Consider the following 27,494-nt stretch of genomic DNA (forward strand, 5'->3'; position numbering starts at 1 on the left):
ATGGCTTTTGCTCTGCCAGCGCTGGTCGGCAGGATCGTGACAGGGCCATCAAACCTCCTACCTTTGGACCCTGATGTAAGAGATCATTCAGTGGATTTGACCTTTAAAAGAACGGTCTCAATTCCAGACCCAAAGTCTGCAGTCTTTTCCCAACACAGACCGTGCATGCGTCATCGTCCATTGAGTGCTGATGTGGGACAGTCGCTATGATGTGTCTTCTGAAAGAGCGGATGGGAAAGCGCCCACAATGCATCCATGTTGAACTTGCCTAGCATATGCTGACAAGCAAAAGGGGCTCATTAGTTTGAGCTAATGAATGGACGTCTGTCAGTGTGAAGAGGCACACATTGTCCTGCGAACACTCGTCTTTGTGACTGATGCTGTTTTTCTCTGTCTCATGCTTTTCTGTCACTTCCCTGCCAGGACGCATCAGTGGCAAAACTGCACTTGCATGATGCACATTACCGTTGTGAAGCTGGCCAAACAAACTACCTGTCACCAGGGGGCTCTGCGCAGGACTTTGCTCCATGAGCACCATGTGCTGGAGGAGAGGACTGTGACCACTATGCCCACCAGTTCCTGTGCTGGACTCAGCCAGAAAGGGAGTCAAATGTCCTCCAGAGAGGAACGGGGGGCTTAGAGAGAGCGCTGGCTGCAGACCTCCGTCCTGCTGAGCGGAAGTCACCTGAAGAAGTGAGAGAGAGAGAGAGAGAGAGGCAGTTCCATTAGTGATCCAAAGAAGACAGCGGTGGCACCGTGGCCTCTGCTTACGCTGGAAGCTGCTGTCGCTGTTGCTGTGGCTGGCAGACCCAGCGTGATGTTGGGCAGGGACGGCGATGTGTAGAGGGACAGCTGGTTCATGGAGCCTCGTTCAGCTCCGCCACACAGCCGCTGGGCCATCGACGCCTGGCAAGCACAGTCCAATGATTTATCTATGTTTGCATCAAGAATAATAGCACACAAGGCGGGCAGTATTGACATCAGCCTCACTGTCACCGCCTGCGTCAGCACTGACGCCTCACTCAAACGGCAGGCATTCCCACATGTAAGGGACACAAAGCCAATATATGAACTGCTGCTAAGTGCATCAGACATCGTGATCAAATTCAACAAATAACATGACTATATTATATTAGAATTCAGGATTACAGAAGAAGAATTTTGAATGTGAGACAATCACTATATGTTTTCTGACCAGTTGTTCCTTGATAAACATCAAAAAATATCAGTTGGTTATGTTTGTGTGTGAGAAGCTGGCGTAAGGGTTATGTCAATGAACAGTCCCCACAAACGTGTGTGTGCGCGTGTGTTACCTCTGTGCTGTTGCAGACTGATACCGCAATGCCATTCTCTTTGGGAATGTTGTTGGAGCTGTTGTTGGGGGAGCTGGGGCCTGAGCCAGGGGCACTATTACATGCAGAGTCTGACAAAATCACATGCGTAAAAAAAACAAACAGATGCATCAGTCCTTTCCGCAAACACACAGAAACAATTAGAAGTTACCTGCCATGTCGAGGGAGCGTTTCTTGGCTGAGGTGATGGGACTGTCCCTCCGCCGCAGAAGTGGACTGCTCCTGCGCTCGCTCACCTTCTGCTTCAGCCTGGAGCGCAGCTTCAGGTTGGGTTCAGATGCTGAAAGAGACGACGAGCAGCATGGTTAGACATGAGCGTCCCACCCTGAAACGTAATCATGAATGCTGTAAGGAGTTCTAGTTCTAGTACAGAGGAATCACACTCCTCAGCCTCCCTGGTAAGGACTACACTAAGGTGCTGGAGAGGGGGGTCCGATCGATTGTTGAACCTCTGACTCAAGAAGAGCAATGTGGGTTCCGTCCAGGCATTGGAACTACGGACCAACTGTTGACTCTCTCTCAACAGTTCTCGAGGGTGCCTGGGAGTATGACCTGCAGTCTACATGCGCTTTGTGAACTTGGATAAGGCGTATGCCCGGGTGCCCAGGGGCAGGTTGTGGGAGGTGCTTCGGGGGTATGGGGTGCGAGGCTGCCAATAGAGGGCCGTTCAATCCCTGTATTCCAGGAGCGGGAGATCCTTGGGTGCAAGTCTGACACAGACACTTCACTTTACAATATAAGACATGTTCATATCAACCCTCAATGATAAGCTTTCATTTCAACTTTACAGCACCGTAGATTACCACAAAGTTATAACAGCTGTCACTCAAAAAATCAACAGCAAGCTAACTTGAGGAATTACATTATTATATTATACTTAAAGCTCATTCATTATCTTTGTCATGCTGAGCAGGAAACGTGTCAGGTGGAAAAACATTGGCATAGAATTTTTTTGTCTTCCACAAGGTGTGGCTGCATGAAACAGACCCAAAGAAATAAAAAGATTGATTTTTTTTTTAAACAGCCTAAACGTTGTCGTATCACAGTCAACAAATGACATGAGAATGTGTTCAAATCCAAACAGACAAACGAACTCAGGCTCAGTGGCATTAGCATACAGTAGAATGCAAGGGGCGCCACTGTGGATGCCAATACAGACAGCCCAGCCGTGGAAATATCACGGAGCACCTTCCACAGAGCTGCTTTGTTATCAAACCTGTTTGCTAGACAAACAGTGATGAATAGCAGAATGTTTGTTACACGCTGCTATTCATTAGTGTTCCCCCTATTTAGATGCTTTCTGCACAAGCCAAATTCTGATCCAATTTCCCAAAGACAGTGCAGATGAAAAGCATTTAGCTCCAATTTGGGAGCCATGTCTGGCTGCCCAAAGGCCTTTTGGTCCTTTGTGTGAGCTGTCACAGACTTGTGAATGGAGACAGGGAGAAGGGAACGCTATGTCACCTTGGCTGCAGTGATGGATGCTAATGTAGTGTTTGCTAAGCCCTGCCAATCAGCCAGACATAATTACATTTTTCACTTTTTTTACACTGAAATCTGAGAAATTACACACCTGGAGAAAACATGAAAATGACGTGTGACAATAAAGGTGTAAAGAGAGACGCGAGTTTAGAAGCTGTATCCCCACTGTGTGAAGCCACGTGAGAACACATGTAATACGAGTCTTTGACAAAAATAAATGCGTGGAAAACTGTGAAGTGCGATGGTACACTAGCACTGAGTGGGTGGAAGCACTCTGTCCAGACGATGGACAGAACTTTGTGTCCAGCTCGCTGCCCTGCGTTCCTCCACTGTACATGTGCAGCAGTCGAATATTTGATTAGAGTCGCCAAGGGGCTGTGAAGTGGTGCGTGAACGACCTTGTTTAAAATAATGGCCTTCTAACACAAAAGCTTTCATCAATATTGATCCTTAATTGCCTGAACACTCAGATCGAGGGGAGACGCGCTGGAAGACCTGATTCATTACCAGCCTACAGACGAGGGCTTCTAGACCACTTCAGTTCCACTGAGTCACACCTGCAGTCAGACAGAGATATTAAAAGTTCATGTTAAGGCATAAGGTTTTAAATGGAAGCACCGCCTACCACGGCATATCCTCACACCGTGGGTAGATAAGCCATGTGATGGCACTCTTTTGGTCGTACACTTTTAATTCTAGACTATTTCACAGTCCCGGGGCCTCAAAGGCCGTGCTTTTCATTCATGCTGGCTGGCACGGCACTGTCAGTAAGGAGAGTCACGTAAGAATGCGGTGTAAATCAGCGAACGTCTCCCTCCCTGCGTGGGACGCACCTCACGGCGCAGAGCCATTTGCCTGAACGGATGTAGGCCAGATCTGGTCCGTTGTCTAAATCAAGTGAATATACATCTGGGCAAGTAGTAGCCCACTCTGCGCTGGACATCCGTCTGGTGGATCCCGTATGGATCTGGTAGTGTGTCTGTCTCCTGTCTGGATCCAACAATTGGGAACTTTCCAAGCGCCAGCATATTACACCATAGGAGTGAGGATGAGTGGAACAACAATAACATTATTTAAACACCGGGCAAAGTTTGAATTGATGTTCATGACAACTTTGAACAGAATTACTGAAAGAATCTTCCAGAGTTGCCTCCAAAATGTTAGCCATCAATATTTCACCAAGAGCTTCGCCAGTAGAGCACATCTTGTGAGCGGCATGATAATTGCAGTTATGTGACTTCAGCTCTTCAGCACAGAACCAGAAGTTCAGCAATGTCTCCTAGCAGTAACATTGGCTGCGTCATTTCTCATGGTGGAAAGTGACCACTGTTATTGCCTGCAGACACCACTTGAATGAAGCCATTCTCGGAAGCTGCACCATGACAAAACAGTGCTTGGTGTCATAGCAAGTAGCGTCATATTTGAGACGCAAGTGTTGCGCTAACCCTTTCATTTTATGCCAATTCTTAAGTGGCAGAAAAAAACCTTTCAAACACCCTGACATCGTCATAAAAAAGTACTTGTGTTTCCAAAAGTGTGGCTGCATTATACAGACACAAACCAATACAAATTTTTGGTTTATTGTTGACATAAATTCTTGACAATTTTAACATGCCAGTTGTCAACACTGTAGGTTTCAAAGTCAGCAAAATAAATAATCACATCATCAAATTTATATTTAATAGAACAGACAAAGTCTGAAAACATTATCCCACCACGATATTTGGTGGCACGTGTTCAGTCAATTATTGAAGATCTGAGATGTTCTGTTTTCGTCAAAAGATCACGCATTTTCATTTCAGTATTGTAGAGATGCTCCACGATGAGAATTTGGAATAGTTATCATAGATAACAGCAGGATGATTATTAATACTGACACTTAGCTCAGGGTACATTTGAGTCCATTATAACACCGGGACATGATTAAAGCCATAAGACACGCGCATCGCGTCGGTGGGCTGTCACGTGAGCAGACATGTTCATTCATCTTATCAATGAAATAGAAGGCTTTTGTTCAGGGCCTAAAGAGGGCTTGATTATCACGCCACACATGATATCGATGCACAAACGCGCCATTGTCACATTACAAGGGGCCTCACCAGTGAGGGTGAGGCTTTCTGAATTTAGAAAGGAGCCCACTCTGAGGAGGAGGGTTCGCTGTGCCGTGTCTCTGTTGACTCACATTAGTCTGCCCATGTTCCATTGTGCCACCTGGAAGATGAACTGGCCCAATTTCTCTAGACGGAAGTGACCCCAAACATTCCCACTCAGTCCACATCTTTGTGAGGCCCTCATGTATCATACATTGTTGACATGCAGTCAACAATGTATGATGAATACCCTGTTTAATTCCCTCCACTGAGGGAGTAATTAAACAATGTTTTTTCAGTGTCATAAATAATAAAAAAACTCAAATAGATAAAAGATATGAATATAACAACAGATATATAATGCGTAAAATCTCTTCTACAAATCTCATCTACATTCATTGGGAGGTGCATTGCGATCTCCAAAAAAGAATTAGGTGCCGTTTACACAAGCAGGAAATGACGGAACCCATCAGTTGGCTTCAGATGCAGTGTTTGTTTCCACGGCAACAGAGCCATCAGAGTTCAGAAACTTTTGAAAAAGGGGTCTAGAGTGAGAACCTTTGGTGATGATGCCAAATTCGCCCCTGTGTAAACGCGCCACTGAAAAGCCACAGGGTTTGCCCACGTCAACAAGGCAATAGGGTTCTTTCATTAAAGTATTTTTGAGTCGCATTTGTCGATTCAGAATCAGAGTGATGGGGTAACTCCATCATTGTTTACCAACACATCTTTTTTAAGTAATAAATTTAATTCACAGATCGCTACTTCCACCAAGTAAGTTATAATCTTGTCTACGTTTATCCCACTATCAAGGAGACAAGGACAACATTTGGATTGTGAAGGAATAGTCATTCATGTGCTCCTGACTGCGGCAACACACTGCAACTGAGCAACTGAACCGCTAAAATAACTCAACCAGCATGCAACAAAATACGTTGCATTCTTCGTTCATCGTTATGTACAGATGCCGCCTTCTGTCTCTGCTCTGTGTTTATTTCCTCCGTGTTCCTGCATGTTTCCACAAAGCCTGCAGATGCGGATCAAACAGAGCAGTACCACCTGAGGAAACAGGGGGGCGTGTTGCTGTTACTACCCCATGCGTTTCTCTAATGAGACATGAAGAAGTCATACAATGGCGGGAATTCTCCATCCTCCAGTGGCGATACTGACCACCACCTCATACAACGCTGCCGCCATTTTCCTCTTTTGTGCAAGAGGTACATTATCAAAACTTCTTCCACAGTCGCTGGGGCTGCTCCCCCTGGATATGCTGATGAACAGCAATACCAATGTACCCGTAAAGAACACATGGAAGCATGTGATCAGTGACGGTAACATTGTTGAAAATGGACGTGAAGGGAGCATGAATGGACCTTTAACATGCCCACAAATGCTTCATGGTGGCTGATGCTTCCAGCTGGCTGAGAATCTGCTCTGCAGAAGGCCTTCTACTTACATGAGAACATGAGAATAATTGTACCAAATAAATGCTATGTTACTGGGAAATCAAAGTGCACCAATAAATCATTACAGCGCATCTGTGAGAGACCGCTGCTGTGAGTCCAGGTGCCAGACTGGACTTTATGGCCAGATTATAACTTATAAAAGAGCCTCAGACGACCATTATTACCATAAGTAAACCCCACAGAGCACGTCATGGTACAGGGCAAACATTAGGGTGGCACAAGGGCTCTGTTCTCACCTCCGGGGACCTACGGAGAGATTAACCCACACCATACCGTGATGATATTCTGTGGAGAACATGTTTCATCAGCATGGATCTCCACTGTCCCCTCAGATTCATGGTGTGCCTCATTTAAGGACATTCATGAGTTTTTCACTCCTTCGCTCTTCATCTCCCTTTGCCTCACTCCCTTCAGACACCTCTTATTTTTTTCTCTCCTCCTGCTCCCCGGACTGGAATGTGGCGCCTTTGGCCAGAATCAACCACCATGGCCCTCCGCCTCGCAGGCCAGAGTCAACACAGCCTGTGCACTGGCTTTCGCTGCCCGCCGCGACACTAAGTGAATAATTGCAAGGAAGGTGCCCTCTGCTTTATGACTACACCACCACACACACACACACACATCTGATGCACACGAACACACCTTCCTTGATGAAATGTTGATATGTTCATCCCAAAGATCACATTTCAGTCACCTTTTTTTTTTTTTTACCAAATGTGGCACTAATTTCAACACAAACATACATCAAGCATGTTGTACAGAACTCTTGATTCAATGTCATACTGCTCAAGGAGTAGCAATAGCTACAACAACATGGCAAGTGGTTCAGTAAATTTATGAAAGTCAGTGTTCAACAGTGAACACTAGTCCTGGTCACACCAGTCTAAAGCAAAGGCTGGGACCTCATTCAATAGACAAGACTATAGAGAAAATATTCTCATAAAGTGTAAAGTATTGCAAGAAAATTAATAGTGAAAATGTGAGGAAAAGAATGTATGGAACAAATGTGCTTGAATGTACTTCAGCTGGCATTGTCCGTCCGAATCCGGAATCCACGGATTTCACGGTGAAATAAAGTGTGAAACCATCTTCACTTCAGTGTGCAATCTCACGGGTACTTGTCTCTAACTCACTGTTCATCATTAACATGACTCTTTGTTGATGAAATGACTGAGGTCTCTCTGAATTCAAGCAAGATTTTAACAGTACCGACATCAACGACCGTCATCTAACCCTAACCTCTGATCTAAAACTTTTTTCATCGTTTGGAAAAGCTCTTTTCAACTCAATTTTCAAAAAGTGCTGATCCCATTTCTTAGGAAAATTTCCATTTGGGAGCAGAAGTAAAAATTAAATGAACAAGTTTCAGTCTAAACAACCTAGAGCGAATATATCCACAGTCTCCTGGCATGTACTTCAAAGACGTCATCCTAACTGCTCGAAAAGCACAGAGAATCAAATCAAACAACTTCCGTGAGTCAAGAACTGTGTTGGCTTGCGGCAAAAAGGGTTCCCTGACCGGAACTCAAACCAACGCCACTGGGTTGAAATAGTTTGAAAAGACAGGTTGGCGAGTCTGGATCTAAAAGACTGGCGAACATATATATCATACATATTTTTTTAAGGTTAGATTTGGTATTTTTTGGCCTCTGAACAAAGGCTTAAATTAAAAACAAAAAAAATGTAGTTGTCCATTTGAATTGAAAAATAAATATGCATAAATTCTGGTCAGAAATACAGGTCTGACACCATGCTGGTGTGAGTGATGCACAGTGGCACACATGAACCATGACATTTGAGGTGTTCTGATCTGTGTTTTGTAAAGTCAAGCATTAAGGTTTATTGCGAGTCTGAACAGCACTAGACTTGAGAGAAGTTGAGGAGAAAAGCCATACAAGTGCCATACAAACTTCCATCTGGAACTCCATCTTCCATGGTTCAGATGGAGTTCCAGAACAAAATCAAAATGCAAAAACCTTTTCCTCTTTCTGTCATTGTGATAAAACCTTTAGCGCCTGATAAACTCGGACGAAAACACAGACAAGTGGAGAACTTACCCGTCTTTCGAAGTGGGAAGTCGTCTCGAGGATTGTAGACGCCAAGCACCGGGTGGTTATAGGCTGACACACCTGTCTGTGGAGGGGAGCTCTGGTCCAGAGAGCTGTGCTGGGTTTTCCTGGACAGAGAGGGAAGTAACATGACTTGTGGCAAATGAGTGTGAACATGTGTCCTCCTCAGACAAACTGTCTTCACCACCGTCACAGGTGGTGATGAAAGGATGAAACACATTTATTCATGCTTCACTGTCCAGCTGGACTGACTGGACTTAAGCTTGTACTTTGAGTATAAAGCTGCAGGTCTACTGGCATAAGTCGCTGATGCTACAACAGACCCTGCGCTCATCTCTCATCGCGTTCCAATATTTTGCTGTCACAAGTCTATTTATTCCCATGATGTTTCAACAAGCCTGCTGTGTCCTTCTCACCAACAGGATGCGAGTCAGGCAGGTGAGAAAGAGGAAGCTTGCTGATAGATTCAGAACCCGTGTGCCAATTGCAAGCTTTTGATGTCACATTATCATGACCCCGTAGCGAGTCACTCACCTGTACCAGTAGGGGGCATCGTTGTGGGGGCCTCCCTGATTAAGACTACGCTGGGCCAGAGCCTTTTTCTTGTTTAGGACAAATTCCTGTAGACGCATCTTCACTTCTGTGCTGGCAACAGCACCTGATGGGAAGAGAATGAAAGCATGAAGCAGAGATGATGGTGACAGCATGACCATCATCGGCTCTAATCGCGCACATCCAAAAACCAAAAAGAATAAGCACTATTGTCCAGAATTTACAGTATTTTAATAGCAGATTATATCCACTATGTCAACCTGTCACTGCAGCACTGAATAGCATATTGTGGTCGTAACATACAAAAACATAGTAACATAGAAACAAAATAAACCGCGACCATAGACAGTTTGGAAAGAAAGATGAGTGATAAAGCTATTGCGAAAATAAGCATGGAACAGTTCACCTCAAATGTTGACAGTAGAACTGTTCCAGCCTCTATCCAAAGGAATACACTGAACTGACACAAACTCTGCTCTGTTCTGTTCATAATTCTGGACTCAAACAGCTGTGATGCCACAGCTTTTCTTTTCCGTGGGCATATTAATCAGACTCTTTCTCTCTGAGGCCCATAGAAGCAGCTCTGACCTGAGACCAGTTTCCATACAGTGTGTAAACATTCCTCAAGGACCCGTGTCCACTCAAACTCAATGAAGGGTTGAGAGACATCCAGCTTCGGCAGTAAGAACTCAGGCCAAGGCCACCAGCTAACACCGCTCATTCACCATTTAGCTTCTCCAAGCTAAATGGAAACACAGCAGCAAGCAAACACACCGGCCACTCATCTTGCTGCCTCTTCTCATCTAGCTGGGTGTTTGAGCAGGAAGATTCTTGTGACTGGGCATCTGCATTAATGTCAAACATAATGCTGTAAAGAAGGGAAAGCAGCACACTGAGAACTGACCAGCAGCAGATGCCAGGTATGAAGTCTGTTTTTGTTGTGCAATCGTGGAGGGGAAAAAAAAAATCTTAATTTTGCCTCGTGAGTAAATGAGAGTCTTTCAGCAATGGAACAGCATGCGGGAATGGGGCTACGCTTCAGATTAGAGGTCATATACTACAATAAATAAACTACCTAGTCACACGTATATTAGCCTGTTATTCATCATTATAAAAGATTTTTGCATCCTGTTCAGCCAGAATATATTTTGCCCGGAAATGGTCACTGAAAGCTCACTCTAAACAACACTGTAATTACTAATTGTTGGGAGTTAATAAACATGCAATTATTAATATCTTAATTTATAGTTACCTCAAGTAATCGCTGGAAAGTCATCATAGAAAATAGGATATCCTGACACCACTTTTTTGCTGAGTACTGACATTTGAGTACTTGCCTGTTGTATTGATACGAGTAATTAAAGCACCATAAGATAAAAACTATGAAATGATAATTTTGTTTTCATACCTACCTTTATAACTGTACCTACCTGCCTACCATAAATGTAAAAACCCGCGAGGCACAGAATATAGCGAGGGAACACTCTAGTAGGTATCAGGTGCTGTCAAGAGCGAGTATTTCACGTGTATGAGTAAAACAAAATAGGACAGTCTCGCTGCCAGTACGGATGGTGCAACTCGATGACATTCACATGAAGAAATTGTTTTTCAGTCATAAGGGTAGCTTTAAGATTTATTGGCAGGATTCATTCTCATGCGCGTGACAGCACCCAGAACCTTCAAGTGGGCACTTCCATGGCCAGTCTCAGATGTTTGAGCTGAAGCAAAGCCGATCATGAAAACATTAGTGGGCAGATTTGCATCCACCCAGGGCAGGGGAATATCTGATAAGCACCAGAAATCCTTCGGAAATCAAGCAGCACTCAGGATCAGAAGCGCGAGCTACTTACTCTCCTGTCCTCTCTCCTTGTTCTTGAGTAGCTGCAGCTTCTGCTCCCGCTGCTGCTTCTCCAGCTCCTGCTCCAGCCGGTGGTTCTCCATCTTTCTCTGATGCTCCAGCAGTTCCTGCTGATGCTTCAGAGCCAGAAGCTCTTGTTGCTGCTGTGAGAGGAAAACATGCACGTGTGAGAGAGTAGACAGAATAACCCCTCTTGACTCATGAATGAAAACAGAGAAGAATGAAAATCATTTAATATCATTTGCTCCAGTGATTCCTCACAAATATTCCCCACACATTTACACATCCGGGCTTTGATTCATTATTCCTCCCATACACCAAATTATCTGACTGACGTATGAAAGACTTTTAAAAGGATCCAGCCGGCAGCTAAAGCTCTGAGCTAGAGATAAACAATTGAACCCATCCTCTAAACACTGAACATAAAAGCCTTGCAGTGTCAGTTTGGGTTTTGTGGCTGTGGAAGAACTTAGGCTCTTTGCATCTAGCCCCTGCAGGATAAAAATAGAAGACAGAAACATAAAGTTCTGGTGGGAAAACAAAAACTTCTGCAAGACTAGAAATAATCAGTTGTTAAATGTCAGTTACATGTATTCACTTCAATACTAGGAAGACCAAAGTGCTGAATAATGTTGGCTGTAGTTTATCCAGGCAGTTCATAAGAGTGTTTCTGTATTGTTAAAGGTGCTCATGATCTTCAGGCACTTGCCAAACATGAACGTACCTCAAGGGTTGCACACAAACTCTTGAAGCATGTGTAGAAATATGAGAAATCATTGTAGGTTTGTTATGTATTCACAATAGAGATGCTTATGAAATCTCACAGACAGACAGACAGATACAACTTTTTGTAAACTATTTGAACTGCTGGACACCAGCTGAATTAACATGACATTTTGAGTTAGTCGCAAGAGCATCCCTTGCAGTAAAAACTAGAGTATGTGTAAACAAAGACTGGGTGCTGGTCCCTTGAATTTATACGGTCTTTAAGATTATTTAGGCTTGCGTTAGTGAGTGCAGATTTCACATCACCTGCCCTAAAACGCAAAGCAAGGCGTTGTTTTTTGTTAAACATCCAATTTAGTTGAATAGTTTTCAACATTATTTAGTTGGATGACTCTTAGTGCAACGGTTCTTGAGGCTACAGGAGAACAAGTGGGCAAAATTCATGGCAAAACTCAACAGATGTGTGGGCAATGTGTGTCCATGTGTTTGAAAGCAAACTGACAGTTTAAAGGATTTGTATGGCTGAAAGCCTCCATGGCTCTGTGAGTGTGTGTACACAGGAGTAGTGAATGGGTCTGATTGAGGCCCTGGCCTCCCCGGGAGCACTGTGCGTCACCAGCTTCCACCTGAGTGGTCCTGCAGCCCTCCCACGGGCCAGAGAGGCCAAGGCACACCAGCACTGAACTACACACTCCACAATACAGAGCAGTGGAGCTCGGCCTGCTCCAATTTGAGATCATTCATGGAAATCTAACTATTACTACAAAGTAAATATGAAAATTAAAAAGTTTGAAATGAGAGACACTTCATTCAATCTGCCATTTCAAGCTTCCTTCAGAAATCTGAGTCTAACATGTTATTTCAGTGATCTACAACAAACTGCTTAAGAGCAGACAGATTCCACTTGAAAAGATCAAAGAGGCCTGGGAACAGGTCCTTAATCTCATAATATCTGAAGAGAGGTGGGAATCAATTTTAGCTCTTGTAAATAAGACTTCCTTTTGTGCTCGCCACTGTCTCCTGCAGTTGAAGGTGGTGCACATGTCTAAATCCAGACTGTACCGAGATAAGCAAGTCCTCCATGTAACAGATGTGGGGGACCAGAGGCCACTCTCATTCACATGTTCTGGACCTGCCCCCAACTGGACTCATTTTGGAAATGCGTTTTCCAAACATTATCTGCAATCACCAAGAAGAACATCACTCCAGACCCGTTGTTGGCTGTTTATGGCCCCACTGGAGAGCGGTTTACTCTAGCTACCAGAAGGACACTCTCGTTCACCTTACTAGTGGCCCGTCCAGCTATTTTGCTGGAATGGAAAGATGCTGCTCCGCCAACCCGGTCTCATTGGTTAAAAGATGTTATGTCATATCTAAGCATGGAAAAGCATTTTTTTTTTTTTTTTTTTCAAATTACCTCAACTTGTAATGTACATTCGATATTGCTTTTTGTGACCTTTTGTATTAGAAAACCAATAAGAAAAAGGAAGCAGGTGCAGGGGGGTTGAGAAGCAGGCAGAGTTATTAGCATCATCTGTGCCTCTGTGCAAGGCCGCCAGACAAGAGAATGCAAAAACCAGAATGCTGATCACACTGTGGCAACAAGTGGCACCCCATGACAGCCATCAATAGTGTTGCAGGGTAATAAAATCATAACAGGCAGAGGTGGTGATAACACTGATGTTTCCCTTGAAGGATTAAGGCCAATTAATGCTCCCTCTATGGAGGGAACTGGCCTTTTCAAACAATGTTACCATGCTGTCTTTGTGCTGCTGTTCACCAATATTTCCAATTTTCTCTGGCTCATTAAAACATTAAAAAATAGATATATGCCAGATGTGACATCATCATCCTGCGGCAGGTACTGTAGGACACATTTGGTAAGCAGACAGATTCTGCGGATCCGTGCGTAATGCTGAGCGTCAATGTGCCTTTAGAATGTCAGACTTTGAGATTCTCTGTTCTGTTGAGCCTGACACAAGTAAAGAAAACAGCAGCTGGGTTCTGGCAGTGACCAACGTCACCGGTGTATTCAAATTCAGACAGAGGATGGACAAATGTTTTCCATAGGTTAGTGCACAAAACAGACTGCTGCTTATTCCACCCTGCATTTGTTCTTGTCTTTAAAAAGCCTAACTGGAGCAGGGCTGGCCAAAATTTCCTTTGTCTCCTTCATGCGAGTATTTGGACACACATTTTCCTCCAACAAGAAACAAATTACTGCAGTTGATTGGCTTTCATTGGCTCAGTTCAAGGTCGTAGGGACTGCAGCATGTTGACATAAGTCACCGCATTTTATTTGTTCAGGATACTAAAAACTGTTTTGGTAGATGTTTACCTTTTCTAAAATGATGTGATTAATACATTTGATAGACACATATCAGCCCATTGTAGAGTAAGATGTCAAAACCTGTTCATTGCTACTTGTGTCATTTTGTAAAATTGAAAAATTCAGACAATCCAACATATTTTCATCACTCAGTAAAAGTAATGGCTGTCCACCAGTCATCAGTTTCCTAGCAGTAGTGAGGTCAATGTCCGATGGAGAGTGCAGAGGACTGTGTCTTTCATGATGAGGTTGTTCACACTCTGACTCACAGTTGATGAAGATCAAGACATTGTTGGTGTTTAAAGATGTGAGAAATGGGCTCGGGCTGGGAAGGGTACCTTAATGTGTTCCTGGAGCTGGGCCTCATGCTGGCGGGACAGCTGCTCGTGCTGCCTCTGAAACTCTGCGATGAGTATCTGACGCTGGATCTGCTGCTTCTGCTTCAGGGTAAGCAACTCCTGCTGTAGCTGTTGTTCGCGCAGAGGAGCGGAGACCACGCCCCCTCCACCCGTGCCTCCCACAGAGCCGGGAGAATGCTCATTGGAGGGAGACAGCGGAGACACCTGCTGCTGCTGCTGGTGGTCCACTCGCAGGTCCATTGGGATGGCAGCCGGAGGGAGACGCAGGGGCAGTGCTGAGTTGATGTCGACTGTGGGTGAGAGAGACAGAGGGGCTTATGACAGCTCTTCAGTCAATCATCCCACACATTCACGTGATCCATTGCTATACATGCAGCTGCGGTGATTCATTTAAAGGATCATTTGGTGGTGAAATGCAGGCACCATCACTCCCAGTACATTTACCAGTTGAAATCAGAAATATTACTGCCGTAATTTCGCAGTAATGCAAACTTGAAACAACAGTTTACAAAACTAACTCATAGCTTTTTGGGGATCTTGCATAAATATATGAAAGAAGATTAACAAAACTGTAGACACTTAGCTTTTAATTAGGGGAAAGAATGATAATAATTTATTGTTTTTAACTAATCAGTGTGAACCAAGTTAAACAACTGCCCAGGACACCCCTGCATCTGAATGTGCACTGTGGCAACAGCTACTGTTTATGTTTGTTATTTGACTAAAGTTTTGTTTTTATAAAAGTAATTTCCCACAAATCGATGTATTTTCCACAAAGCAAGTTGTTTCAGTCAGTTGTTGACATGGCCAGCTGGGAGGGGATGAGGATGGGGCCAGGGACACCCCCTTTCAAAATACAAGCAAAATGTAAAATTCCTGTTTCATCAAGTTGAAAAATGTTGCAAACAATGTTGCATCTTATGAAGATGAAATAAGAAAAATACTGATTGTATAGAGAAAAATTGTCATTCATGTTTCAAATGTGTCTTTCAAAAAAAACAATTGATCAACTTTTATGACAAACAAATCTCCTTTGTCATTTGTGAAGTCATCTGATTGCTCTGCCCATTTATCCCATCATTTCATTTACTGTGGTGATCCACTCTTTTTTTTCAATTAAACATTCCTATTCAAATGTCTTTTAAGTTCTAACGGACTCACAATGACAAAAATGGATCTGCCTCCAAGAGCCCATTGCAAGCACATTGAGGCACTGAGAGAAAAGATGCAATTCTGCAGCACATTATTTACAACTTATGAAGCATTTGATTCAATGAAGCACTGTAGTGCTCCATTGGGATCCAATATAATATGAACAGCTCCAGAAACAAGCATAATATAGGAGCTTTCATACACCACTCACGTAAATAATTTCAGTGGAATAACAAGGCAGCACTGGTACTTTAATTAATTATGCATTAGCATTAATGATTCATGATATTCATAAGGATTCATCATAATAAAGAACAAGGCAATGAAATCACACATTTTGTATCTGTTCTAAAAGCAGATGTCATCAACACCACAGTGGCCAATAATGTTAACAATGTTATGTTGTCAGCATGTTGTTGAGCCTCTTCAGTGCTTTTGAGGTCAAGTCTTTTATGACCATGGCGCTGGCTGTAATGATCAGTGAGTATTGACGCTAGAATAAACAGCTGCTTTGTTTCGATTTTATTCATAAGACGGGGATAGTGGGAAATTTAGGTGGGAAGTTTCATTGGGAATTTTTTTGAAAAAAAAAGGCCAATAAAACACAATGTGCAACATTTAGACATAGATACATTATTTTCATATTTCCTGAGATGACAGGTCTCAGTCCAGCTTTCAGTTAAACGCTCCCTTGGACTATGTAACTTTCTCTGGGCGAGAAGCCTGGAGGCGTGTTCTGTGACACTTTATGGCAGAACAGCAGCGAGTGAGCTGAGTTCCTTTGTTCACATCATGGCAGAAGAATGGAATGACAGACCAAGATCCCAGACAAGTGTCTGTATAGGAGATGCATTTACAGCCTGGCAATTGTTCTGGTCCTGAAGTGGCAACGGATCTACTTGACTTGTAAGTCAATTTCACTGCTGTCTCCGTTGTGTCGCCAGATCATTTTTTAAGGGGAACAAAATGTGTATATGCTTGATGAAATAAGATAGATATACTTTGTGTACGGTGAAAAGAGTTTTTCAATCAATTGATTGCAAGCGAAAATGACTTGCTCGTGTTCTAACACAGTTATGGATGCCTGCTGTTTGTCGAACTGTACAGTGAACATATAGCTGGCCAAACCGATTAGCCACGATGCTAATAACCACGCCAGTCATGTTAGTCAATAAACTTTGGATTTGTAAGGCATTCTTTGTGTTTACCACTGGTCTTTGGTGCGTTAACAAATGTGGGGAACTTATTTTTGAGGTCATAACAAACGTGCAAGTGTCTGTTAATCATTTTATCGTGTTATCACAGTATAGTGTAGATACAAGTGTAACATGTTCTGTCTGTACATGCTGTAGCTGAGTATTCTGCTCTGCAGACCTGCTCGGAGCTGCGAGAGAGAGACGCAACCAGCGCCAAATTTCATCATCCCCGGTGAATGTTCTGGAACTTATCGAAGAAGTTTCCAACGCTGGGGTCCGTTTCCACAGTCTACTCAAAATAAAAGTGAATGGCCGTTTTGATGCTGACGCTCTGATCGCTGTACGCTTCCTATTGAAACACGCGGAGTCGTGATGTACTACAGCTAGAGAGGAAAAAAGCTGCACCTTCGTTTTTAGTTTTCTACAGCGCTGCAAATGATGGCGGCGCACCATCATGGCTTAAAAATGATCCCTGATTGGAGATGTACTCTCACATGATCAAACGTTTTTAAACGACGTGGAAACATTCAAGCAAACGGGTAGCACACACATCATAGAGGTGGAGATGAACATGACGGTTTTCAGCATGTTTTTCACGATTTTGTCATCTTAAATATGCAGCATGTGTCTCATCATACAAAGTAAAGGTCCAACATGGCGACTGTGGAAGTCTTGATAATGTACCTCTTGCACGAAAGAGGAAAATGGAGGCAGCGTAGTTGGAGTAGAGGCCGTTAATTATCTCACCACTGGAGGAGAGAGAATTTCTTCTTCATGTCTCATTTGAGCTACATATCAGGTAGTGACAGAAACAATGTCTGGGTACCGGGTACCCCGTGGTACTGATCCCTGTAGCCCGTGTCCGTAAGCTTTGAGGAAACGTGTAGAAATATGGACGCAGAGCGTGGACAAAAGGCTCTGTCCGTGTGTAACGGTAATGGGCCTTAAACTGCCGTCACAAAATATTAATTTGCCCCACAACTCATTTTTATGCAATCGAAACAGTTTTCTAACTGACTGACTATTATGTCACTATGAAAGAACTGCTTATTCACTTGGTATAAAATAAACAGTTAATGAACACACCATGCTGATTGAATATTCCTTGGTTGGTTATTGGTTATGAGCAGAGAATTGTCCAATTGGACACCAAAGTAAGAGCCAAGAACATGATGATGTGCTCTTTGCCAAAAGACATGGAAGCTGATGATCTCAGGCTCTTCACACCTAGGACCTTGGACAATGTGGAATACAATGCCCACTGCCACATCTCTGAAGAAGGCAAGCAATGAGTATGATTGACATAGAGTTACATGTCCAGAAACCTTCTGAAGTCATAAAAAATGGACAAGTAAGTGTAACAACACGGTCAAAAAGATTCATGATTTACTCACATGTTTAAGTGACCAGCATCTGTGCTACTACTGTGTCCAACAATCTCCAGTTAGGTTTACTCACAGCACTGGAAATCAAAATGGACTTGAGTCAGAGACGCCTTTGTCAGTCAGGGAAAATGTACTACTAAAAAGGGGGCAGAAATGATCAGATCTCTTCTCTCTGCTCCTTTTCATAATAATGACTGAATGCAATCTCTAAGAAGTGAAGCATGTCTGCTTGTCCTACATACACACGTCTAACCTTTGTCATCAGCAACACAGCACAGCATCAACAGGTCCTCGAGGACCAACGTCATGCAGCATGGACACTAAACTGCTAATTAAAAGGTTTCTGCTGAAAACAGAACCAGCAATCTCAAATCCTCCACAAACACTGATGATGATGACGTCAAAGACAGATTCCAGATTTTATTCAGGTTGTTGTGGGTTTTAGACCCTTTTATAGCTGACATCATTGAAAAATATCTGCGCACTTTGGTAACAGAAATGGCTCTTAGTGCCACCTAGATTGTTGGGTAGGCAAACGTTCTTTCAAAGCAAAGGTTTTCATGAGATAGGGCTGGGGATATATCAATGTAACTGTAATGTAGTTAGTGAGATAGGCAGCAAGGGTTTCTGCGAGTCGCCATGCCTCCAGAATAATGATCTATTATTCAAAGATGAAATCTCATGAACAAATGTATTAAAGTGAAGGGAAACATCAAAAGAAGCGGAAAACTCATCACACATCACGGAGGTGGACACGATCATGGTGGTGGGTCGTGTTTTTAACGGAATTATCGTAACTAATTGACAGGAATAGATCCGCTGCTTGTGTCCCACCTCCAGCCGGATCTATAGATGCTACCTTCTTTCTCTTGATGACTATTGTGTTTTATTTTTTCCCGCCTGATGGAATCCCTGGCAGGGAAATGAACTGAGGCAACATCCTCCTATCGAGCAGACAGCTGTCAGCAGCATGTTAGCGTTGCTGACTGCTTTTCAGCTGCAAGTCCACTCTTTAGGTGCACACGTCACACAATTGAAAACAAAAAAAAAACATGACGGATGTCAGAAACAGATAATAGGGAACTTGTTCCAAAGAAAAAATGAGAATGGATATGCTATGTATTCAAAACGACTAGTGAGGTGCAGCAAGACCATGATGAATCTTCTCTCCACAATTTGCAGAAGAAACATAAACTTCTGCTCAAGGAGAAACTGTACAACTGCGTGATGTTTCAGTGTGGCCTCAAAACCTCCAAATCTGTCTGAAACAATGCCCCTTGCAAGCATCAGTTTTGTGTTCAACATTGTGCTGTACAGTGCTTACACACACATTTGGTTCATATATGCAGCCCTTGTCTCTATAAAATTTTAGATCACCATGTAAAAATGATGAAAAAAAGCCAGCCAGTCGTTTGGCAACACTTCTCTATCAAGGAAAATGACGTGTGCACCCACGGACTCTGGCGCAGCATCAAAACAAGACACTTGACCTCAAATTATGCGCCGAATTCGAGCGCTAACAGGAGGCTGAAGCACGAATGCTAACCGTAGATACACGCAGGCGCAACCAATGCTAATGCTCTGTCATTCCATTCTTCTGCCGTGATGTAAACAAAGGAACTCATGTCGCTGCTGTTCTGCCATAAAGTGTCATGGTAGAGGTGGAGTTGAGGCTGTGATGCCACTCACAGAACACGCCTCCAAGCGGCTCACCCAGAGAAAGTTACATAGTCCAAGGGAGCGTTTCACAGAGAGATGGAGAGTCTGACTCCGGGATTTTGGACTGTTCATGCTGAAACCTGTCATCTCAGGAAATCTGAAAATAATCTATTTATGTCTAAATGTTACCCATTGTTCTTGTACTCAAGTTCTCCTCCCAGAACACTCACTGATGTTGTCCAGGACAGAGGGGGTGAGTTTTTGCAGACACAGTTAGCCATCTCTTGTAGGTGGCCCTCTCAGGCCGCTCGACTAACAACCGCACGCTGCCATGTTGCACGCACCCATTCATACCTCATCACTGTAAAACTCTCAAGGGGTCTGCAGCACAGTCCGATGGCTGCCATGCTGACATGCTTCACTTAATCATCGCATGTTGTCACAAAATTTTGCTCATGAGAATTTATAGTCAAAAGATAATTTGATTTGAGACCTGGGCCCAGTTCAAGTGCCCTCAGGGGTCAGCAACGAATCAAACTCCATCAACAAACAAACTCTGTTACAGAGAATCTTGAAGAGCAGCGATTCAAGGACAGCCGCACACTCGTGAGACACATCCAAACTTCAGAGCACATGGGCCGTTGGAAACACACAGCAGTCACACAACACATACCCATCAGTGCCGTCTTCCCCGCTTGAATCTCTGTAGCTCCTCCTCCGTCCCCGGGTCACAAAGAGCAGGCCCTCTCCTCTCCTCTCCTCCCTCCTCCCTGCCTGTCACTCGTCTGTTCAAACCTGCTGGATATATCTCTTTTTCTCCCTCGTTCCTCCTTTTTCCACTGGTGACATCACAGGGCAGTCTCAGGCATGCAGCCTGTTTATGCTGCAGCTCCCTGCTTTTCCAGGAATCAACGCCCGCACCTCTACGCGTTCTCACATATGTGTTTCACCTGCATAAGCAGATCAAAGTGGTACATCAAATATCTTAGTTCCTGCAAGTTCTCTTTCACATCTGCCCTCGTCCACTTGCAACCTCTCTTACTTTCTCTCTCTCACTCTCTCGCACTCACTCTCTCTGCCTCCCTCTCCCTTGTGTGGTTTAATACTTGGGCTCAAATTCCAAGCTTGGAATTTGCCTGCATTTCCCAAACAAATAAAACCACAAAATGGTTTCAGGTGAAGCGGAGTAAGGACTTCCCCTGCAGGGAGTCTCCCACGATGTTCATGAAATGGAGGAATGGAGGTTCAGTTAAGCCTGACTTCATCACATTGTCTATGTCATCAAAAATATCAAAAGCATCTTTCATTTTCCAAATCAAAGTTGGGTCCAGGTTTGCCACTAAGGATTATTTTAAGAATCCACTCACCTCTCATTTTTTTCTTGATTTTCAATCATGCTGATTGAAAACAAATTAAAAAGCATGAATTTCCAACCCTGTCTTCAAAATCAGAATTGAGGGCTGACTATGCCTTATGGACTTCATGGAAAAAGTGCATCAACCTGTTGCTCCTTTAACACCTTTGAGCAGTTAAAAGTAAAATATATTTGGAAGACCACAACAAGCATTTATGGATGTCATATTTTCCTTATTTACATAGACTTTTTTAAATATAGAGAAACATGCATATTTTTGTTTATGGGGATGTGAGCTGTTAGAACGATGAATAATTTATATATATATGAAAAAAAGAACATTCTATACTGACACTGAAGGCAACATTTAGCGTTGCATGTTGACACATTAGGCGTCCAACTGAACCACTACCGTGGCATATCCTGACAACGTGGGCGGCGAGTCATAAGAATGAAAAACAGAATTTGGGGTTAGGTAAGCCATGGGCGCCTTTCGTTCCACTGTACACGTCACTGCAGGTCAATTGCTTTTTAAAGCCAATCGAACAACCATACGTTTCAGTGACAGTGCAGAGCCACAAAAGGGGGTATATGTTGCTCCTCATGCCCAGCCTCGAATGCTACATGGGAAGGAAAACGTCTGCTGCATCGCTAAAGTCCGCTTTTCTAATGTCAATATATTACGCCATCGGAGGGAGGATGGGTTGTGAAAAAAAGCAGAGAACATCATTATATTTTATTAATTCATTAGATCAGGTCACATATCTGTCCAGGTGGAGAGACAATGTGTCCTCACACCGATCCAGTGTGCGTTACTATTTGTGCAGTGGCTTGCAGCTGACAGACCCTCGGACATATTTTAACCCCTGTGCTGTGAGTTAGTTTGAACCCAAAATACGCAAGGATGAGGAACAGGGATGGTTGTTTGAATGAGGTGAAATATAATATTTAAGACCCTGGTGCTGCCGACTGCTCTTCAGTGTTCCCTTGTTTATCGTGGGGTTACCTTCCGGTAAAACGTGCAATAGTTGAAGCACCATAATGGAAGGAAGTACCAGCACCATGTGGTAACCCTGGGTTTGCGTGGTAGCGTAGACCATCAGATCAAATCAGAGTCTCTGGAACTACCAATGTCTTTATTGAGCATTTTCCTGAACTAAACACGTTGAAAATGAACTCCGCTTTGGTGTTGGGGTCACACAGCGCCGAGCTGCAGTCCATGCCGTCATGTTGCAGTTGCTCTTCTGCAGTAAAATGCAAATAACATCTACACATAATGTTTTATTATGGCATGCTCCCAGGTTCATGTCACCTTTATGTCACGCATCTAATTCCCTGTCTGAACCCTCCTCTGTGGTGCGAAGCTCCGTAAGAAATAGAACCGTCGCCGATTTGAAACGGAGCGGGACTACGTACATCTACTACGTACCTGCCTACTGTACAGACCTGCGAGCACGCTTATTCCTGTGAGGGTTGACTGCCCTATAAAAACCTGCCATGCACTGAATATAGCGAGCGAACACTGTAGTAGGTATTTAGCGCTGTCAAGATCATGCATTCGAGTAAGAGTACAGTGAAATAGGCCAGTATCTGTGGGAATACCGATGCGGGTATCAGTATCGGAACATCCCTTATTAGAATTAATCAGTAACAAAGATTGACGTGCGTGTGTGTGTGATGTCAGTGGCACAAGTTCCTCTCTGTCTTAGCTGGCTCCACAGGACAGAAATGAACGAAGCAGCAGGTCTGTTGTTGAATCTCGCACTGCAGCTAGTTTTTAAAGAAGAGTTCGCAAATCATTTGATGAGAAACACAGGTTTTGAATTAGAAAATGTGACAGCTTGAGAGGGAATTTCCGTGACAGTTGCTGATTATTCATGATTTTACCAACTCGACCGTTTGTGCTCTTCCCCTCTCCTTTGCTTCTTCATATTTTCTTCAAGCATCTTCTTCTCTCTTCTGCCAAACCCTGCCTCTCGTGCTCCCTCCCACTTTTTCTCCCCTTAACAAATCACCAACTGTTTACAGGGCCTGCGGCGCGCTCCACAACTCTCCTGGCTCCAAAAGCAGATCTATTTATACCAGACAATGCACCGGCCTGGCGTCTCCCATTTGAAACTGGGTTTGTTATATGTTTATCCCACGCTCTGAGCTCCCCACCTGTCAACACTCACAGGTATGGGACTCAGTAGTGCTGGCGGGAGGGGTCCAGAAAGCTTCTTTATTATTATTTATTTTTTTTATCAAAAGAGGTACAACAATGGTTCCTCTAATTCCAGAGAAATCAGGAGGCATGTGACAACATGTCCTAGCTCTCTGTACCCGTCATCGTTTTCGCCAATGGAGACCAGACTCTAACCAGGTTACAGGGTGTGACGAAAGGACATGATCAGCAGCAAGTCCGCTTGTGCCAACAGCCAGTCTGAACTAGTCGCATTCTCAATGACGTTATTCAACGGTCGTGCAGCGGAACGTTGAAGACTGCTGAAGGAGTCAGAGACACTGCAAGAGAGATGGAAGATGGTAGTTCTCCGCATGCAGAAAACAGTGTTGTCCTTCCCAGTTAGCATGTTGGACCGAACCCCAAAAGAATAGCTCAGCCGTAATGCTGGGATCTGTGATGACAGAAAATGCCTGGTCATGTGCTGCTGGGGATAATTTCCAACAGGCACACTCAAAAGAGCAGATGAATATTCTGTACCTTGTTGTAGTGTCAGTCCTTCTCGGAGTGAATTTTGCCACCACCGGATTATATCATTCAGATTTTACTCATGCAAGACAACAGATATTTCAGTTCAATTATCTTCTATGAAATGAAAAAAAAAGATTGTCATGCACTGATGTTCCTGCAGCTCTATGGTGATGCTGTACAACACCGGTCCATGGTGCAGAGTAGCAGTACACCAGATAACACACTTAAACCAGCACTGTTGTTAAAGAATATTTATCTTTGGTGCACCAACTGGGAAAAGAGTTGGGCAGCAGTGCCAGAAGATGAAAAAAAAAAAAAGAAAATAGGGAGCACTGATCAGCTGTTTCACATTCAAACATTCAAAACAGCTCAATACATATAATCTAACAAACAACAGCTACAAAGTAATTATTCATCCTTACACAGTTTCATTCTACTCTGTATTTCTGTAATGAGTGTTTGGAACTGTAAAATCGCATTCATATTCATATTAAACATGAGGTGAAATTTGGGCAACCCTCACATTGAAACAGCAGACAGACACTGAGCTTCTCTATATATTAGGGAAAAGAATTTAAAACAATTTGTCAAAACAACTCAAATCCATTTAAAAAATATTTTGACAACATGAAACACACTCGCTTCCAGGTTTCAGAAAACCTTGTGTCATGAACTAAGGAATGTGGCTTCAAAGGATGGCACTCTACACATCACTCAGTGTCCCAACAATGATGTCTATATGATGGACACTTCATTCATTTTTCATTTCCGACTCCGTAGTGGTTCATCAAGAGACTGTCAACTACTATCAGGAGGCGTAAGAAAATATCATGCGATATTGAATCAATGTTTATGCTTAAATATCGTAATACTAGGTGTGATTATCTCAATATACTACATCAATATTTTAAGTCAGCTTTACCGATATATACATACTTGGATATGCTGCTGCTTTGTGTTTAATACTTAGATTTTCTTTCTATACACCTGAGTTATTTTCGTGATGAAGGAAGCTGTTCATTCCACTGGTGGACTGCGGAATGTAGCTGAACATCAAACTAGACTGAGTTCATTATAATAAACTTGTTTTCATGCACATAATATTGTACTACATTATCTGATTTCTTTCCCTCTTAAAATCCGGGCTCATTACCAATATTACAATATATTGATGAACCTATTTCAATACATATAGTATTTCCATATATCGCAATTTATTGATTCACCACTTCTACCCCGTGATACGTATCATATTGCAAGATACCTGTCAACACACCGCCCTCAGTATTATCACAAGAATCTGATTTTGAGAAGCTTAACAGTCACACAGTCATGTTCTCCTAAGCAAAAATAAATATTCAAATGAATAAATATAACTGTCTAGCATTCATCTATGGTTGTGTGGACAAAAAAGCAGACAGTCATTTGTTTAGCCACATTCTGTCATGACAATCAGGATTGCTTGGCTTCAAGAAAGTTGACCATTTAGATTTTCGGCTTATACTGCGCTCCAAGGATCAAGTCAAACACTCCACTGCAAATGTTGTGTGATCAGCCACTGTCAGAAAAGACAACCTGTCATGCCACAAGATGAACGCTGGAGAACAACAACAAGAACAAGAACTGAGCAACACATGAGATACACATCACATATTGAAAGATCTATAGAATAAAACACCAGTATAGAAATTGGAGTAAGAGAAACCAAAACTGTGCATTTATCCATTTACCACCTGAGGTACTGAACCAAGGTTCGGGTGCACCTGCGTGAGTCGTAGCAGGTGAGAGGGAAAAGACACCCGAGACAGACAGGGTCAGGTGGATTGCATTCACGCACACACTGTGGAGGTGTGTGAGGTTGCTTAGCAACGCAGGCAACAGAGAGAACCAGCGTGAGCCCAGCTGTGACTCCTGCGTTCTTACAGTCTCTGGTCCACAGTGGGACGTCAGAGAAAAGATCTTACTCTCCAACAAACCATCCTTGCTTGAGTAACCAGAGTGTAACAAAAACCTTTTCAGGAAGGGCTACCATCAAATTACTCATGGGATTAATTAGTCACAGCTGATCTGATTGCGGATGGTCACGGACCAGTGGACAGCCGATCCAGCGAGTTCAACGTGTGCTACTCTTTGTTTTCATTTCCGCACCAGCCTGCAGCTGAAAGAGAAGAACTTCTTTCAGCTTAGTCTCGAATGCATCTCGCTGTGCTGGAGCCTATTTTGGGAGGCGGTTCTCGTCAGACAGGTGACCAAGGTCATGCGAGAGAAATTTACATTTCAGCAACCATGCTAAAAGTTGTGGTGCACGTTGTTGTTGCCCGTTACTGTGGTACATGAATGAACTGCCTCAGTCACAACTACAGCTGTGGGGATTTCCTAAAGCAGGAGTGGGCAATTAAAGTGCCTTGTGCACTGGGACAGATGTGAGAGGCCATCAAACTAAAAGACTAAAAGAAGATATTAGCAAGTCAGCCCCTCCCGGAAACACAATGTTGCGAACGCAACTATAAACGCAATACCAACCAAACTCTGCATCTGTGAGAGGCTGCAATTTAGTCCAACCACTGCAACTGTCCCGTTCTACCAATCTACCAATGAGGCGTCCTTGTTGAGGTGAAGAACACTCAACCATTTTTACACAAAAGCCAATTAAAGCCATTATTTTTAAATGTATATTATATAAGTATTCATGCATGAAATGATATTGAAAATAAAATTAAAAAACAAGAAAAGAAAAGAGCTCAGATCCTTCAATTACCTTTAGAAATGAAGTTGACTAATAAATTATAACATTTCTACATCATCAGTTTCAAAGCAATGGCTAATGCTGAAGCAACGCATAAATCAGATCAAATGCAAAGGAGTACCTTCCATTTTTGTTCATAGGTCCGGTGTAAAATGCCAGAATATTAGGTGTGTGTGCACCCCCTCCTGCATGTCAAGCCGTGTGATGAGAAACAACATGCAAGAGAAACTATTCATAGCATACATCGTAACTGAACCCACTTTTCTGTTCATTATATCATATTAGCAGCACTTACAGAAGAAACATGTTTCTAAAACCGGCTTATGATAAACTACACTTCTTCAATGGTCTCCATCTGCTTACTTGAAGAGCTTTTAAATTGCTATTAGATAAGCACCAACAATAAGTTGACAATGTCCCATATCTCCACCTCAAGTTATGAAAGACAGAAATCCACATCTGAACTGAACCAGAAGGAGATAGGGACAAGGACAGGCTTCTCGGAAAAATAACTACTTCTCTGCCGCGGGGGCACGTAGCAGGACAACGGCAGTCAGGAAAAAAGTTGGGCAGGTGTTGAAAACAAAAAGCTGCGCGGATAGTTACATATCGTTATTTTCATGTTGTGGATTGTTTATAAAGTGATCAGATATAATTTGTGGGATTTCAATCTGTACTTTTGTGGTCGATCGTAGGTCTCGAATTTCACACACACAAACATGTTTAACTCACATCTTCAAAAACAAGGATCCAATCTGTTTTCTAAAGAGAGTAAACACATTTCTGGAAAACATTTCAAGTATAACACGATAACTGATCACATTCATCCTGTAAATACAGTAGACGCCACTCACTTTTGTTACAAATGCATCATAATCAAAGTATCTATACAAGTATGTAAGCATCTATGTATAGTAACTATTAAATATTGACGTAGACAACTAAAACTATCAAGACAATATCGCAAGTATTACAATATTTCAGCAAAAATATCAATACAATATCACACAATGAAGTATCACGGTAT

The 27,494-nt window shown here is 43.0% G+C and overlaps 1 protein-coding gene across 4 annotated transcripts in view; it reads right to left on the reverse strand.

Annotated features, from left to right (window-relative positions):
- Positions 1 to 27,494, reverse strand: part of LOC128760716 (histone deacetylase 4-like) — a 61,547-nt gene that overhangs the window by 16,520 nt on the left and 17,533 nt on the right. For all 4 annotated transcript variants that reach the window (XM_053868350.1, XM_053868342.1, XM_053868360.1 and 1 more), the window contains 8 exons: positions 14,263 to 14,573; positions 10,862 to 11,012; positions 8,994 to 9,117; positions 8,448 to 8,566; positions 1,504 to 1,632; positions 1,314 to 1,423; positions 772 to 906; positions 493 to 685 (listed from right to left, as the gene is read on the reverse strand). In XM_053868350.1, coding sequence (XP_053724325.1) covers positions 493 to 685; positions 772 to 906; positions 1,314 to 1,423; positions 1,504 to 1,632; positions 8,448 to 8,566; positions 8,994 to 9,117; positions 10,862 to 11,012; positions 14,263 to 14,573 — 1,272 coding nt within the window. The remainder of the gene's footprint in view (positions 1 to 492; positions 686 to 771; positions 907 to 1,313; positions 1,424 to 1,503; positions 1,633 to 8,447; positions 8,567 to 8,993; positions 9,118 to 10,861; positions 11,013 to 14,262; positions 14,574 to 27,494) is intronic.

The sequence above is a fragment of the Synchiropus splendidus genome, chromosome 1 (genome assembly GCF_027744825.2).
Source record: "Synchiropus splendidus isolate RoL2022-P1 chromosome 1, RoL_Sspl_1.0, whole genome shotgun sequence".
Lineage (NCBI taxonomy): Eukaryota > Metazoa > Chordata > Actinopteri > Syngnathiformes > Callionymidae > Synchiropus > Synchiropus splendidus.